This window comes from Festucalex cinctus, chromosome 17 (assembly GCF_051991245.1).
Source record: "Festucalex cinctus isolate MCC-2025b chromosome 17, RoL_Fcin_1.0, whole genome shotgun sequence".
Taxonomy (NCBI): Eukaryota; Metazoa; Chordata; class Actinopteri; order Syngnathiformes; family Syngnathidae; genus Festucalex; species Festucalex cinctus.
In genome coordinates this window covers 4003518-4020379 of record NC_135427.1, presented here as the reverse complement: position 1 = coordinate 4020379, position 16862 = coordinate 4003518, and the positions used below count along the sequence as shown (strand labels likewise).

At 38.2% G+C, this 16862-nt stretch overlaps 1 protein-coding gene across 1 annotated transcript in view; it reads right to left on the bottom strand.

Annotated features, from left to right (window-relative positions):
• wnk4a (WNK lysine deficient protein kinase 4a) overlaps positions 1 to 16862 on the bottom strand; it is a 34483-nt gene that overhangs the window by 3345 nt on the left and 14276 nt on the right. The window contains exons 6-17 of the mRNA XM_077501903.1: positions 14771 to 14859; positions 14478 to 14697; positions 11475 to 11796; positions 11117 to 11247; positions 9626 to 9699; positions 8372 to 8507; positions 8173 to 8289; positions 5675 to 5848; positions 4934 to 4988; positions 4705 to 4836; positions 3059 to 3726; positions 1597 to 1675 (exon numbers count right to left, since the gene is read on the bottom strand). Of these exons, the coding sequence (XP_077358029.1) occupies positions 1597 to 1675; positions 3059 to 3726; positions 4705 to 4836; positions 4934 to 4988; positions 5675 to 5848; positions 8173 to 8289; positions 8372 to 8507; positions 9626 to 9699; positions 11117 to 11247; positions 11475 to 11796; positions 14478 to 14697; positions 14771 to 14859 (2197 nt within the window). The remainder of the gene's footprint in view (positions 1 to 1596; positions 1676 to 3058; positions 3727 to 4704; positions 4837 to 4933; positions 4989 to 5674; positions 5849 to 8172; positions 8290 to 8371; positions 8508 to 9625; positions 9700 to 11116; positions 11248 to 11474; positions 11797 to 14477; positions 14698 to 14770; positions 14860 to 16862) is intronic.

Below are 16862 nucleotides of genomic sequence, written 5' to 3'. Positions count from 1 at the left end.
GGTAGCTCATTGAAAAACTGATATTTTAATGCTTCCATCATTAGCCATCATTCTTTCAGCTATATGCTAGTGATGTTAGCGTCAGTTTGATCAAATACATTTGTACTGTATATAATCCACTGATTGTCAAAGTGTGGCAGTACTATTTTCCTAAAATTTGCCACGGTGTTCAATTAAGACCTTTCAGTGCTAGTTGGTGTAAAGATTTTAAGAAAGACTGATGTAATCAATTTTAGCAACATGCTAATGATGTTAGCATCTATATGCTAACTATTTTTACACTATGCAATACATAGCTATTACTTTCAGCTACCAGTGACGTTAGCATTTGTTTGTATGGTATGATATTGCTTTCAGCTACATGCTAATAACATTAGCATCTGCGTGATAAAACCTATTTGTCAAGTATGTAACTGCTAGTAAAGTTAGTTTGACAATAACATAATTTCAACGGGAAGTAAAATGAATTGCCTTCAAATACATGCTAATAAAATTAGCATCATTCGATAAAACTTATTTGTACAACATGCTAATAAAATTAGCATAGCTTGATGTGACTTATTTGTACCGTATATAACTGATAGTTTTCAGCTACATGCTAGTGAAGTTAGTTTGATAATAAAATAATTTGAACAGTAAAATAAATTGCTTTCAAATACATGCTAATAAAATTAGCACCATTCAATAAAACTTATTTCTACAGTACGTAATTGATATTGCTTCCAGCTACATGCTAATAAAATTAGCATAGCTTGATGTGACTTATTTGTACCGTATATAACTGATATTGTTTTCAGCTACATGCTGGTGAAGTTAGTTTGAGAATAAAATAATTTGAACAGTAAAATAAATTGCTTTCAAATACATGCTAATAAAATTAGCATTATTTGATCAAACCTATTTGTACAGTATGTAACGTGATATAACATACAGTAATTGATATTGCTTTCAGCGACATGCTTGTACAGTTAACAGAAATTGCTTTCAGCTACATGCGAGTAATGTTAGCATCACTAAGTAAAATTAATTTGTTTGCATGGTATCATAATCAGTAATGCTTTCAAACTACATGCTAGTAATGTTGGAAAAACTCGTGTATGCATGTTATTGTATTATGGAGTTCTGTGGCTATATCATTTCTGGTACTCTCTAGTGTTACATGAAGACCAAAGTGGCTCAGTGTGTCCATGGTGAGGTTGTACGCATGCAAACAGAGGGACTCTGTTTAGAGTCTACAAACACAGACAGGTGGGGGAGGGTGGAGGCCTGTAAACGAGCTTGTCTGGGCACCCATTGGTCGCCGCCAGTGGGCAGAGGCCGCCATGGCACCTACGCCCACACGGGACGGAACATTAGCTCCCGTATTAGAGATTACGCAATGGCACCTGGAGCCATAGGCGATGGTGTCAGCGAGGAGGGGGCGGAAATACGTCAAAAGGCAAAAGCAGCGTGTATTTAGAGGGAAAACATGGTAAAAAAAAATAAAAATAAATGGCCAGTGTGTGTGCATAAACAAGCACGTGCGTTTTTATTTAGCCTGCAAACAAACGTGTCTTTTTACAACCAAGCAACTACGATTTGAACAATTTTTCTTACCTGAGGAGATCAATGGTGACACTTTGTGGACCGTCGGGCTTCCGGCGTTCAGTTCGGACAGAGTGCTGATGGATGATAACTAGATGGGAGGAAAAAATACATATTAGGGCTGCTCAATTGTGGAAAAATAATAATGACGATTATTTTGGCAATAACTGAAATCACGATTATTCAACGGATTATTTATTTATTTTTATTTTTTGGGTACAAAACAAGAAAATGTTGAAGTATTTAAAAATATTAAGACCAATTTAAAAAAACAAAACAAAAATAACTCAAAAATTAGTATTATTAATCTTTTCTTTACCATTATGTTGATTGTGGAGGGTAATAATTGAAATTGTAATTAAATTTCGATTAATTGCACAGCCTTAATATATATGAATGAATCTCTTGTTGATGTTACATAAAAAGCATCACATCAACTTCCTCCAAACTTTTTGGAGCGGGTGTCATAGAAAAACACAATCCAGGATTTATTATTGAGATAATTTTACTTATTCTAAACATCTTTCACACTATAAATAAAACATAATAAAAAATTCCATAATTTGATGAGTAATTAATAACTAATAACTTGTATAACTAAAAAAGTTTAAAAAAATAAATAAAAATAATAATAATAATAATAAGCAACTAATTAATTTTATCAGCTATAGAGTAGTTAATTATTTTTTTAAATAAAATTAGCTACTTAGTAATTAATTACTTTTATAACTTATAAAAAGTTACTCAGCCAATTAATGCCTTTTAAATTATAAGAGGCTGTTACTAACCCAAATAGTTATGTATGTTGATTTTTTTTTTCTGATAAAAATCAAAACTCAAAATATGGAGATATTTGTTTTCTTGACAGTGATAATTTACAGTCCGGGAAGTACAACAAATCTGCATAATTGTAAAATGGGATCTAAAATTGGGATTGTTTGACCTTGAGGTTGAGGTCTGTAAATCCCTAAGGTGAAGCTAGTTTTAGTGAATGGTAGGGGTGTGAATTGCCTAGTACCTGACGATTCGATTCGTATCACGATTCACAGGTCACGATTCGATTCGATACCGATTAACCCCGATACGAATTTATAAGTCGATTGTTGCGATTTTTTTTCATTCAAATTTAGAAAATACTAATCAGTAAGCTTGTAGAGTGTAAGATTTATATGAAAATGTATTATTTATTTATCTGAAATTTCAGTCTTATAGAGGTTGTAATCTGTTTCATGTTTGAACAGCATTAAAATAAAATATTAAGGCTTAATGTTCCGTTCATATAACATTCTTCCATGCTCAAGGTGTGAATCCTAAAAAATAAAAAATAAAAAAATAAAAATAAAAAATAAAAATCGATTCTGCCGATTATGGAATCGATTCGAGAATCGCGCGATGTAGTATCGCGATATATCGCCGAATCGATTTTTTTTTTTTTTAACACCCCTAGTGAATGGTAAGTGATACTGTGACTTACGGTGCTCTCCGGACTGTCCGTCGGCGAGGGTGACAGATCTGACAGTGAGGTTGAACTGGGCAAGGGTCCGAGGCCCTCCTGAGGGGGTCCGGGGAAAGCGGGGGCTCCGGTCTGCTGCAGTGGAGTGTTCGGCGGGGTAGCAGGGGAGGTGTCCAGCCAACCTTGAGGGAACCCGTCCGCGGGCGGCGTGTTCCCCGAGCTAGGGTAGACGTTTGCGGGGTACGGCACCTCCAGCGTGGGGGTCTGGTAGTGCGGGGGGTACGGGTACGCCGACTGAGGGTGGAATCCCCCGTAGGAGGGCATCCCCTGCTGGGCGGGAGGGATGAACGACTGCGCCATGCTCATGGCCATGGAGATGACGTTCGCCAACGAGAAGAGGGGCTGGCTGTGCGGGGGCCACGCGCCGGGATGCTGCTGGGTGGGCGCCACCCCGGGTGGGCTCTCGCTGTCATTCAGGAGGTTCGGGGAGCCCGGCGGTACCGGGGAAGGGACAGACGGAAAGGTGGGGCTGCTGGACACGCGGGTGAGCGGGGGGTGGAGGCCGCCGGGCGCAAGCCCTGGTTTGGGGGAAGCCGGACTGGCGGGGTACTGGAACGGGAAATTGCCCATGTAGGGCACGTGGTAGTGGGGCAGCAGGGAGGCGGTGTGGTGGTAAGCAAGAGGAGATCCTGCAAGGCAAAACATGTGCAATCAATCCACACGGACAAGAGAAGACGCACAGTCTTTCCTCAGCCTCCGTGTGGGGTATAAATTTCTCCTTCTTTCAACAAAGACATTTTGTTCCGTGTGCAATTGCAACACCGTTAACCATCGAAGCGCAAATGTGTCCCATGTGCGCTTCTGGGACTCATTTTGGACTTGAAAGTGAGTTCTCATTTGCACACCACGCCACTGGCGAGCACTGAAAAGGTCACAGGCGGGCTCTTTTTTTGTTCAAATAACATTATGTAAACAAACTCATTTTGTTCTCTTTACATGTGCATGCACTGAATTTACATTACATTACATGCATTTATAAATAAGCAAATAAATTACAATAAATAACTTAAAAATTAAAACAATTAGAAAATATATATTTTTAAAACTTCTAAATATTTCAAAAGTATACACTCTATTTAAAGGGATACTTCACTTATTTAGCCCATTATAGCAATAAAAACTTCATATTTTGTCTATAATTAATTTGATACTTTCATTATTTTTCCATATGCAATTAGTACCTTTAAAAACACATTTTGCAACTTGCTGTCGACTGAAAATGACATCACAAGGGCTCAGGTAACCAATCACAGCTCACTTGTTTAAAGGTAGTAATTGTACATGGAAAAATAATAAAATTCATTCTGGACAAAATCTTAAGTTTTACTCCTGAAAATGGCTCAATGAGTCAAGTATATCTTTAATATAATAACAAACCATAAATAATTATGAATTGAATATATTATACATTACATATAAATTAAACAAAAAGCCTTAAACATAACGACATTAATTGTCTCAAGGAGGGTCAACATTGGATTATTTTGCTGACAAGCTAGTGTCAAACTATTAAATCAACAAGATGACAATTCTTCTTCCTTTCCTTTTTTGCCACTTGGCAACCAGTTGAAATCACTTATCGGCGCCATCTACAGGCAGAGAATTACCTGGCGTGTTGTGGAATGACTGCGAGCGGACGAGCGGGCGACCGGGCAACGTCAAATTCGGGGCAAAGAAGTCGCCGTTGGCACACGGAGGCGAGCCGCGTTCTTCCGCGCACGGGTTCGCCACAGCGAAGTCTGAGGCGCACGCACACACACACACACAAACACGCGAGTGTGAAACATGATGACATCATTGACGTGTCGTACAGATAAACATGAATAGCTGATTTACCGGGCAGGGAGGAGGAAAAGTGAGTTCGTGGAAGGCTCTGACTGTGCAGATCTGGCTGCAAAACAAAACAGAGCACCTGGGAGTGAACTTCTTCGTTACCGTATGCACTCCTACATGTGCAGTAAATGTGAATGTTTCTTCTGATAAGTAGCTTCATACACTACAGAAAAGCACAGCCTACATGAATGTTTCCTCACTGACAAGTAGATGTATGCACTCCCAACAAGTACAGTAAACAGCAATGTAGGGAGTGCCTGTATGCACTCCCTACAGATACAGTACTTTTTCTTCTAAAGTTCCTTTGCCAATTAGCCACAAACATGTATGCACTCCCTAATTGTACAGTATATTTAGTATTGTTGTTTGCTCACCGGATAAGCCACAAGTAGCTGTATGCACTCCCTACATGTGTAGTAAATAGATGTTTTTTCATTCATTTGCATCTGTATGCACACCCATTTTTTTCCCAAATGTTGAATTACACAGGAACTAGTCTGTGTCTATTTGCATCCAGAGTCTGGTGAGTTTGTCCAACTCCCTTTTTTTTGTCTTCCCAAAAGTCTCAGAATAGAAACTGACCTCAGATGCAAATTACCACAAAACAGATAGTTGGAATGGCTCACCCTTGCTCGCACACGCAAACACGGACACGGGAGCTTCCGATGCCATGACATCATGACGATGTGACTTTCGCTGAGGAGTCAATACACAATCGCGATTGAAGAACAAACTCTCGCTGACCTGGGAGGACGACAGCGGATTGGCTGCGCTGTGGAAGGCAGGCTGCGGGGGGCGCTGCCCGCTGGGGTGCACCGGCTGCTCTTTGGCCATGAGCGCCTCTGCCCGCTTGATGATGTCGCCCATTCGGTAGATGAAGCCCTCCTTCTCCGACGGCAGGATGAACTCGTTGTGCACCTGCAGCCAAACGCATCAAATACAATTCTTATGAATGCACTCCATAATACCTGTATGCACTTCTGACAAGTACAGGGAATATTGCTTATTTATTAGTAACTGTATGCACTTATATTTACAGTAAATACAGATTTATACAGATGTATGCACTCCCTATAAGTAAAAATAAATATGGAACTTTTTTTGAATTGCGAAGCCTGTTTTTAAATATGTGGCTAAGTATAAACGGACCTTTTTATACTGAACAGCCACTAACAAACAGGTGGATGCACTCCCTAAAAGTACTGTAAATGTGCACGTTCACCAATTAATGGATGAATGTGCTCCTTACAATACAGTATGTTTTTTTTTTGTTAATAGATTATCCACTACTACTAGTACTTAGAACAGTAAATGTGGATTTTTGTTTATTTGTTGATTCTTAGTTGTATGCACTCCCTCCACTTTGCTGACTAGTAGCTGTATGAAATTAACAACTACATTACATCTGGGTGTTTCACCACTGAGAAGTAGTTCTTCCTATGGTATAATATGTTTTGTTTTTTACTGCTTATTAACTAATTATTATTAACTATTAATTATATTAGTAGGTGTATGCACTCCGCACAAGTACTATGTTGCATTTTTTTTTTTACAGCAAGTACCTATTTTATCAAATTTATGAAGATTTGAACATCAATAATGTTTAAACAAGAGAAATGTGAGAAAATGTAAAAGGATCGATGAGAAAAGTGTATAAACTGTGTGGTGAGGGGTTTTCGGGCCTTAAAACATTTATAAAAAATGTAAACCATAAAGATAACTACTTTGTGGATCAACTACTTTGACTGATTAGAAGCTGTATGCACTCCCTAAAAGTACATAAATTAGAGATGCTTTAGATCTGGGTTCTGTGTAAAATGCGGCGTAAAACTTTGCAGCGTTGTAAATTTGGTTGACGTCTAATAAAAAATGCCAAGCATGTGATGTGTTTTGGCAGTTGTCCATGTTCATCCTCATCCACTTCCCAGTCAAACAATGTTTTGGTACCATTTTAGTTGCACTAATATGTTTACATGTGCCGCCAAAGTCCAGCTTCTTCTCGTAAAAGTACTCAATTTGTATTTATAGTGCATACAAATGGATCATTAAGTGCAGTGCGTAAGTAAATGTACTGTGACCGTGAAGTGGACAGGACGTTCTATTTGTGTGTCCAGCCATCAATTGTCCCCCCCTCCTCCTCGCTCATTACTCCTTCCCGGGAAAAACATCTCCCGGTGAGTGAGGGCAGTGTGCTGCACATTCGCGCAGTTGTCGCGGGGAGTTGCCGTTGCACGTCAAACGTGGTGACCGAGTAGCTGTCAGCGCGCCTTCATTCCGCGCCAACCCGCCGTGCCAAGATACCATCGACAGACGCTCATTTTGTGGGGAGCAAATCAATCAGACGCATAATCATAAGAGCCGAGATAAAAAGGATGCGATAAGCAGGGATTGTTATCCTGTGGTGTAGATTTTCTTGAGTTAAGATGTTGAAAATCATGCGCACCTCACTTCAAACTAGAAAAAGTGCAATTGCTGCAGAAATTGCATAGGAATGCTGAAAAGCGGAATGCTATTAGCTGAATGCTAATATTTGAATGCATGTGCTTAAAAGTCAATTGAAAGAAAAATTACTAAAGTACTAAAATGTGGTCCAAGTAAGATTGAACCCAGGTACTGCATAGTGGAAAGCAATTGCTCTAACCATTGAGTGAGCTTGACTTGTTCGTCTTGTTCGAAATTATGGCTAAAAAGCGTATTTATTTTGAAAAGTGTCATCTGATGCTGAAAGCTAACATTTAATCATTTCAGTAAAAATAGAATGCATTTTGTGATATGGTAGTCAGTTGGTATACATGTACATCACTTAGCACAATGGCCATGGACAGTCGAAGGTGGGATTCGAACCAGCGACCTCCGGGTTACTGGACAATACACTTTACCAACTGCGCCACTGAGCAGTATCAGACAGGTGGTAATGATGATAAGTTGTATGTATGGAAGTGGGTGTGGAAAGTGAGACTTAGAAAAATTTCAATGTCTGTCCCATTGAAAATGAATAAGGGAAAAGTTACATTGTGCGAATACTGTAAGTAATGTGAAATCAGACGAAATATACCCCGGGAGGTGTGAATTTTTTAAGTAAGTTGAAATTTGAACTGTGTAAATCGGAAGTATTATGTGGGAGTTGTTTCACGGCAAAAATGTGTGGAGAATATAAATCACAAGAACGTGGGAATGCTTCAGCATTCCCACAATAACTCTAGAATTAACAAAAGTGCATAGTGGCAGTGTTTGTCACCTACCATGACGGCTGCAATGTCATCCGGGTTGTCTCCGTCCAGGTCGAACTTGAACGTCACCATCTTGTCGTTGTGCGTTTGCAGCTGACACTCCACCACACGGTCCACCTTGTCGGACAGCTGCAAGGGAGACGAGCGCACGCAATTAGCGGTGAGGCTAAAGTACGAAGAGGACACGCAAAGTATGATGATGTCATCCTACCCCGGTGATGCGCAGCCTGGAGCGCACCCGCCTCCTGAAAAGCTTGGCGGCGGTCCGCCTGGCGACCGTTTTCTCGCTCTTCTCCAATACGCCCTCGTAACCGTCGCTCAAGCCCGAAGTCACGTCCGAGGCATAGCTGCAAATGGAGAATAGAAAAACAATGGGGCAGGGCTGTGCAATTAATTATTACACTCCACAATTACAAAATCAGCATAATCATAAAAAAAAAAGATTATTAATACTCAATTTTGAGTTGTTTAAATGTATATGTTTGCACCTTTTTTTAAATTTAAAAATAACTAATTTAATAAATTTAGTCGCATCCAAAAGGAACTTGCATCATTATAGTGTTTTATTTGTCTTAATATTTTTTATTTTTTACGTTTAAATATTTTCTTATTTTGTGCCAAAAAATAAATGATCGTCCGACTACTAATTTTTACAAACATAAATAAATAAATAAATAAATAAATAAATAAATATTATGAATTCTGTTTGGTCCAAGATGAACTTACATAATTATAGTGTTTCTACTTTTTTTTTAATTGGTCTTAATTTGATTGATGGCCTCATTCGCTTTGATGTCCTTGATGTCCTTTGATGACATAGGATGAAAGGAACGATAAAAATGATCGATCGAGGTCAAGAGGTCACGATCAAAGGCCTGGTATGACGTAGGATGAAAGGGAACGATAAAAATGATCGATCGGGGGTCAAGAGGTCACGATCAAAGACTTTTTGGATGACGTATGAAAGGAAAACGATAAAAATAAGGGTTAGGGTTAGGATTTCAAAAAGAGATGAAGTGTGCCTGTGTGTCGAATCGAATCGAATCGTCAAAAATCGAATCGTCAAAGATCGAATCGTCAAAGATCGAATCGTCAAAGATCGAAAATGAATATTGATGATCTGCTAAATGGAAAAGGACTTTACCGAATTGAATGTAAATAAATGTAGTATTTATCTGTAATTGCTAGCTAACTTGCATTGCTTCTCCAACCATGCCCACTTAGCAACTTTTCCAACAATGATCCCCCATAGTAACCAACAGCCAATTATTCTGCCAAACCACAAAAGCTTGTGGGTCCCACAAACCGCAGAAACAATTTGCATGTTCACTGCAGGCTCTTACGCAGAGAACAAAACCCCCACAAAATTGTTGCACATTTAAGGAAAGCCACCCGGGGTCCGTACTGCCCCGAGCCATTTGTGGCACATGGACGAGGAAGAGGAGGAAGAAAAGAAGTTGCGTACCTGTCCCCAGGAGAGTTCAGTCCACTCGGAGATCCTGGTTTGACACTTTGCATGTTGTTGGATACGGCAATGCTCTGTCAAGACACAAGGAAGAATAATTTCAGCTCCATATACACTTTGATTTACTCAAAATAGTCATTTCCAAAAGTATTGGAACGGATGTTATTAAACTAAGTGAAAAATTTTGAATATTGAATGGCATAAACCATACTTGCAATAATTGTTGCATTATTTTATCTGAAATGCTTTTCAAGGCCTTTACTGCGGCCTCTTTCAGTTCTTGTTCGTTCTGTGGGTTTCTCCCTTCAGTGTCCTCTGCAGGAGCTGAAATGCATGCTCTATTGGGTTAAGGTCCGATGATTGATGATGATTGGCACTGTAATTTCACTTTCTCTCAGTTTAGTAGATAAAAAAAAAAGAAGCCTTTCCCAAGTAATCCAACATCTGACCTATCAATCATTGGTCGACACGCTGAAGCAACTGAGCCACAGCTACGAGTTATTTAAAAACAAGTCAAATAAATTCATTAAAAAAGTGATCTAAAATACTGTTGTCACTATCGAATTATTATTTTTTTTCATTTCGCATTAAAGTGTTTTTCAAAAACATTTTTCCCTCTGATTACTATTTATTAGGGGTGTTAAAAAAAAATCGATTCGGCAATATATCGCGATACTACATTGCGCAATTCTCGAATCGATTCAATAGGCGTCTGAATCGATTTTTAAACTTCCATTTTTAATGGAAAAATATTCAACAAAACGTCTTACTTCGGGTTAGGATTCACACCTTCAGCATGGAAGAATGTTATATGAATGGAACATTAAGCCTTAATATTTTATTTTAATGCTGTTCAAACATGAAACAGATTACAACCTGTATTAGACTGAAGTTGCAGATAAATAAATAATACAATTGCATACAAATCTTACACTCTACAAGTTGACTGATTAGTATTTTCTAAATTTGAATGAAAAAAATCGCAACAATCGACTTATAAATTCGTATCGGGATTAATCGGTATCGAATCGAATCGTGACCTGTGAATCGTGATACGAATCGAATCGTCAGGTACGAGGCAATTCACACCCCTACTATTTATTAACCAGTGATTGGTGTTTATTTTATATTTCATATTCATATGTTTTTTGTTTTTTTCACAAGGGGGGTGGGATGAATGTTGTACTATGTTACCAGCTCGGTGATTGTTTTCCAAAGTAAAAACTGATGTTAATCAGTCTTCTTTCATCAAGGACTAAAATCCGTTGTAAAAAACGCTGTAATAAATCCGCGAAACAGCGATAAGCGAGGTCACACTTGATTATACCTTGATTATTAAAATAGTTGTCGATTTATTTTGACAGCAAATATATGGCATTTTTTTAAGGATATTACCTCTATGATAACATGTCAATCAAAAGTGAGCCTTATCTTTTGAACTGATTTTTAGAACGGGATCTGAAATTGTGCACCCAATGTCGGCCCGCTCACCGAAGGGAAGCGAAGGGCCGGAATGGGGAGGCCGTTTGTCGTCGGGGAGTTGACGTAGGAGGTGGGGGGCGTGGCCTCCAGGGGGTCTTGAAGGCCCGAAGAGCTCAGGTCGCCGTCCGTCTCGCAGTCAGCTGTTCCAACAAAACACACAGTTAGCATGTGACGCTCGCACACGGACGCACATGACACACTTGATGACCCCGAGCTTGTCTTTCTCAGTCTGATATAACATTTACATGCATTTTTTTTTTTTTTTTAAGGCTAAACATCGAGTTCTTCACGCCTCCCACGTGGCTCCATGTGTCAGTCACAAGCTGATGATTGTGTATGCGAGACGCATTACGTAACGCAGACTTACAATTAGCCGAGGAGAGGCTGTTGTGGCGGATGTGGAAGTGCTGCTCGGCCTCGGGCTCCTCCGTCTCTGCGGGGCAACCGGAGCTGACGCCGGAGTCGGCCGAGCTGGCGACGGGGGAAAGGAGGGGGGACGGCAAGGGGGGAGGCGGCGCGGGGGACTCCGAGGCCGCGACGTCGCCGACTTGCGGGGAGGACGAACGTGGACTTTGCTCCTCGGCCTGACGCTTCAGTTTCTCCCGCTGGCGCTTGATGGCCGTCACTCGGTCCCGGATGGCCTTGGCCACCAGCTTGAAGTCGGCCTCGCACACGAAGCCCAGCACCACCTGCATAACAAGTACACACACACACACACACACAGACGCACAAACATCGGTCAGGGCATGACATTGAACAGTTCAATGTGTCCGCTCATTATGTAAGGAAACATGTTTAGAACACAGATCTGTAAAAGTCTCACATTTTTAAAGTGATTTTCAAAGGCCTGAACTAATGCAAGAAACTGGCAAATGACTAAAAATGTAAACAATAAAAAATGTCATCCATTCATTCTTTATATTGGTTAAGGAAGCATATATGTTACGTAAAGGTATAGAAAGGATTACTCAGTCTAAAATTATGCACAGTAAGGCTCACTTGAGTCACATTTTGAGATAAACAGAAAAAAAAGTTTGGTGGGATTCTCACTTTATTCTCACTTTAAAGTCAGAAATCTCACTTTAATCTCAGAATTCTGACTTCAAAGTGAGAATTCGGACTTTAATCTCGGAATAATTCTCACTTTATCCTCAGAAATCTGACTTTATTAGTGCTCCTATTATTCTGACTTTAAAGTGAGAATTGACACAATTGTCACTTTAAAGTCAGAATTATGTGATTAGAGAATTCTGAGAATAAAGTCAGAATTCTCAATTTAATCTCAGAATTCTGACTTTAAAGTGAGAATGTTCACTGGTTGCCAGCCAATCGCAGGTTCTCAGAATTTTCACTTTAAAGTCAGAATAATAGTAGAACTAAAAGTCAGAATTCTGAAAATAAAGTGAGAATTCTCATTTGAGAATTCTGAGATTAAAGTCTGAATTATCACTTTAAAGTCAGAATTCTGAGAATCCTGCCAACCTTTTTTTTTTTTTCCCTGTTCGCTGGCCCTAATGCTCTTCCATCGTTTTTATAGGGGAAGGAACCTTATAAAGATTTACTCCCACTGACCAAAAACAACTACACTGACACGAGGAACCCACAAGAAGAGGTGTAAAAATTTATAGGCTACTCGTTGGCCAAAAACCTCATCTAGCCTCTCGGTGTCCATCCTGTGATTGACAAGTTGAGTCCAACGTGCACTTAATCCACTAAGATGGACTCCATCTTCCTGAACAGGTCATTACGCGCTTGGACGGACGCGACTGTGACGTGGACGGGTCATGTGATGTCCCACCGAGCGGCGTTTTGGCAGCTGGCGCGAGCCGAGCGGGACATCTCAACAGCCGAGTCGCATTACGACATCCGCGCGCTGATTAGAAATTTAATCTCGATGAAAAGCGAATGCTTTTCATTAAAAGTCACCTCTACGGCCACGGTGTTATAAAAGGGCTCCTTCCTACTCACATTTCTTTGCAGTTGGAAAAAAAAAAAAAGGCTATGCCCTTGAGCGACACTGAGTGTTCCCTTCACGCCTATCAGACTTCGCATTAGCTGTCACAACAACTCAACAACATAACAGGCTGTGCTGTGACAGGCAACAAGCACAGAGCAACGGAACGGAAGCTCTACAATAATCCATTATGATTTGTTGTAACATTACTCAAGTATGAAAAATCCCAAAATAGAAGCAAAGCCAAATACTCCAATCAGGCCAAACAATCCTATTTTGAGTAAAGGAATTATATCTCTGGCATATTTGTTCGTTTTTTAAATTCAAATTAAAAAATTAAAAAAAAATTAAATAAAAAAGGGTTTCTGAAAAAATAACGGTCGAAAAATGTACCGTACATGTACTGGTTTCATTTGAAAGTCTCTTTTGTGTTTTATTCTTCCCTAAAAAAAAAAAAAAAAAAAAAAAAAAATTGTGAAAATATTTGCATTGTTGTTAATTTACAAAAAAAAAAAAAAAAAATCAACTACACAATAGTGACAATCCTAACCAAAATATTTTGTTTTTTTTGCGTACAAAATTACAAATTTGCTTAGATTTAATTCTAAACTTTCTGTTTTTAATCATTAAATGCGAGCGAGATGATTTTATTTTATTTATTTTTTTTAAATCAGAATTTTATTTTTATTACTATTTGAAAAGCACCTAAAACATTAAAATACAGACAAAAATACCGAAAAAGAATTTGGAAATTTTACCCTAAAGTTTCGTTTTTAAATATTTTAACCTTCTAAAAGAAACAAAAAAATATATATATTTTTTTAGATATAGATTTTGTAATATCGCAACTTTTAGAGTTTTCACCCCAAAGTTATTAATTGAAAAAAAATCTCAATTTTTTTTTTTAGACCATTAACCTCAAATAGGGTGTTTTCGGATACAAATCAAGGAAAAAGAAACACAAAATTTGTAGATTCAATAAAAAAGGTTCCAAAAAAAAAAAAAATTCCTGATCAAGAAAAATGAAAACAAATGCACAATATTTTGACAATTTAAGAAAAGAAAAAGAAAACGGTTTTTGTGTTAAAGATTACAGATTATACTGCTTATTTCACTTTGTTTCATCTTTCTTTTCTTTGATCCTTCCTCTGGTCTCCTGATAACTTCACGACTCTGACGGGACTGAAATATTTCGTTAAGTCAAGTCAAGTCATCTTTATTTATATAGCGCTTAAGGTGAAGGGTATGGGATTTTAAAGGGTGAACAATGATGATATGTTGAATTGGTAAGACTATATTATATTTGAATTATATAGCATTATATTGTATCACAATTTTATGTTATTTTTGTTACATCAATTCAATTTTACAGATACACGGGAATGCTGTTTATGGGCGCGTGTTGATGCTCCTCACCATCTCCTGCGCCACCTCCTCGGGGACATCCTTGTACAACTCAAAGAGGAACTCAATGGCGTTATTGTCCTTGTACTTTCCGTGGAGCTTCTTGGTGTCGTCCATACGCAACCACAGCTTCAGACCCGACTTGAGCGTGTCGTCCTCCTCGGCCAGCTCCACGTGCACGCCGTGGTTCTCCTGGAAGAAGGGGTGCTCCAGCAGGTCCTGTATGGTGTACCTACGACAGGGTTCATTTCACAGCTTAGAGGAGACCAGATGTGATGTCGTGAGGGGAGGGAGGACGCTTGTACCGTTCGTCGTTGTTCATGCGAATGCAGCCTTCGATGATCTCTTTGAGCTCTGGCACTTTCACGTTGTAGAAGCTGTCAGGTTTGATGCCCTGCATGCATGCATGGGAGCATCAATTCAGTGCAGACATAGTCAAGGCGAGAGCCACAAAAAAGGGTCTTTTTTTCCCCATCTCCAGAATTACCTAGCTAACTAAATTGTTATTGTGGGAATGCTGAAAGCTACTACTACTACTACTAGTAGTAGTAATTAATAGTTAATTACTTTGTGATTTTCACGGAATTTATCTCTCTATTTCCTTCATTAGCATTCAGTTTAGCATTCAGCTTTCAGCATTCCCACGCAATTTCTTCAGAAATTGCACTTAGTCTAGTTTAGTTAGCTATACACCCATTATTTATTTGACTATTATTTACTATTTTCGATGACATTTGTCTATCCAAGCTGACTTAGCACTTTGGATTGATCACTAGCCGGGCAGATTCATGTACACTCACATTCACACCTATGGACAATTTAGAGTTTAAAGTGAATTGCTATACTGCCCGACTTTGGTAATGCAATCCATAAAAATATTACGTTGGTTGGTTAGTTATTGCTACTTTCATTCAAGAGTTTAAAAAAAGCTCCTAGCACGAGAAGCGAACAAGGGAGTTTTTCTTTTTCTTTCAAGCGTTATCACGAGAATGCGGCTAGATTAGCGCAGCCTGCTGAAGCGCAGATAAGCGGTGGAGGAAGAGACGGAGGTCAAAAAGATCTGCGGCCCGCAGAGCAGCAGCAGGCTGAGGTGAAGTCAAAACACAGCAACAATTGGCTTTCGGCGTGTTGTTATCTGACATGTCGCACAGTAGCGCGGCGTGGTTCTATTATCTGTTTGGAGACAAGCTAAGAGGCCCGCTAACTCATTTTGTCATTTGTGGATGGGATAACAGAATAAATATGTTAAAAAGGAAAATATACAAAATTTCTCATTTCATTGTTTTATTGTTTTTTTTAATAATTGCAAAAATGATGAGAATATTAATAATAACAGTAAGACGAAAGAGTTACTCATTTTTTTTGTTTGTTTATTTATTAACTAATTATTTCCTAAAATAAACAAACATTAAACGGATCCATAAAATATTTATTTGCTTTTTACAGATTATTTTCTCATTCTATTTACAATAAATAGTGTAATTAGAGAAATAAATAACGGAATAAAACAATATATTTTAATTAACCTTTTATTAAAAAAAATAAAATAAATAAATGTGAAATAATAATAATAATAATAATAATAATAATAATATAAACTATTAAGTGAGCTAAATAAATAACAAAATATTAATAAAATAATGGGAATTTATTTAAAAACAGAATTCATTCTTTTTAATTAAGTATTTACTCAATAACAAATAATACATGCTAAATACATATATGTAGTTATGTTAATAGTTTCAAATTTGTATTTACAATAAATTACACAAAAACATTAATCAAAGCTAAATAAAACATGAAGTAAAAATTGAAAAAGAATACATTATGTGTCATGTAAAAACATTAAATGCATCTATATGATGATTTTATAAGCGTTCCCTTATTTACAATAAATCAAATAAAAATTAATAAAATCTCAGTAAATGAGAACAAAAATTTTAATAAAATAAATGCAATATATTTATTTTTTTAATAAATGTTAAAAACATCTACTTAATTGTTTTATTTGAAGTATTTACAATAAAGTAATTAAACAATTACTTAATGAGAAAAAGTAATAAAAACAAAAAGGCAAAACGAATGAATACATAAAAAAATAAATAAAAAAAATGTCAAAATTAATACCTCAAATAATACAGGACATTTGAAAATGAAAATGCTTGATGGCCCCGGTATTAATGGTGCAGGTATACCTAATAATATGGCCTGTGGACGACCGGCCCCGCAGCTGGTTTCACGTTAGCGCTAGGAACTCCCCACGGCACGCTGGCATTCGTTTATGAGGTGTGCAATTTAACATTACAACGTGCGCGGGAAACTGTGCCGACGTTCTAACGCTGCTACCATCGTCCACTTAACACTTTCTAACTTTGCATATGTGATGTAACCGTGGAC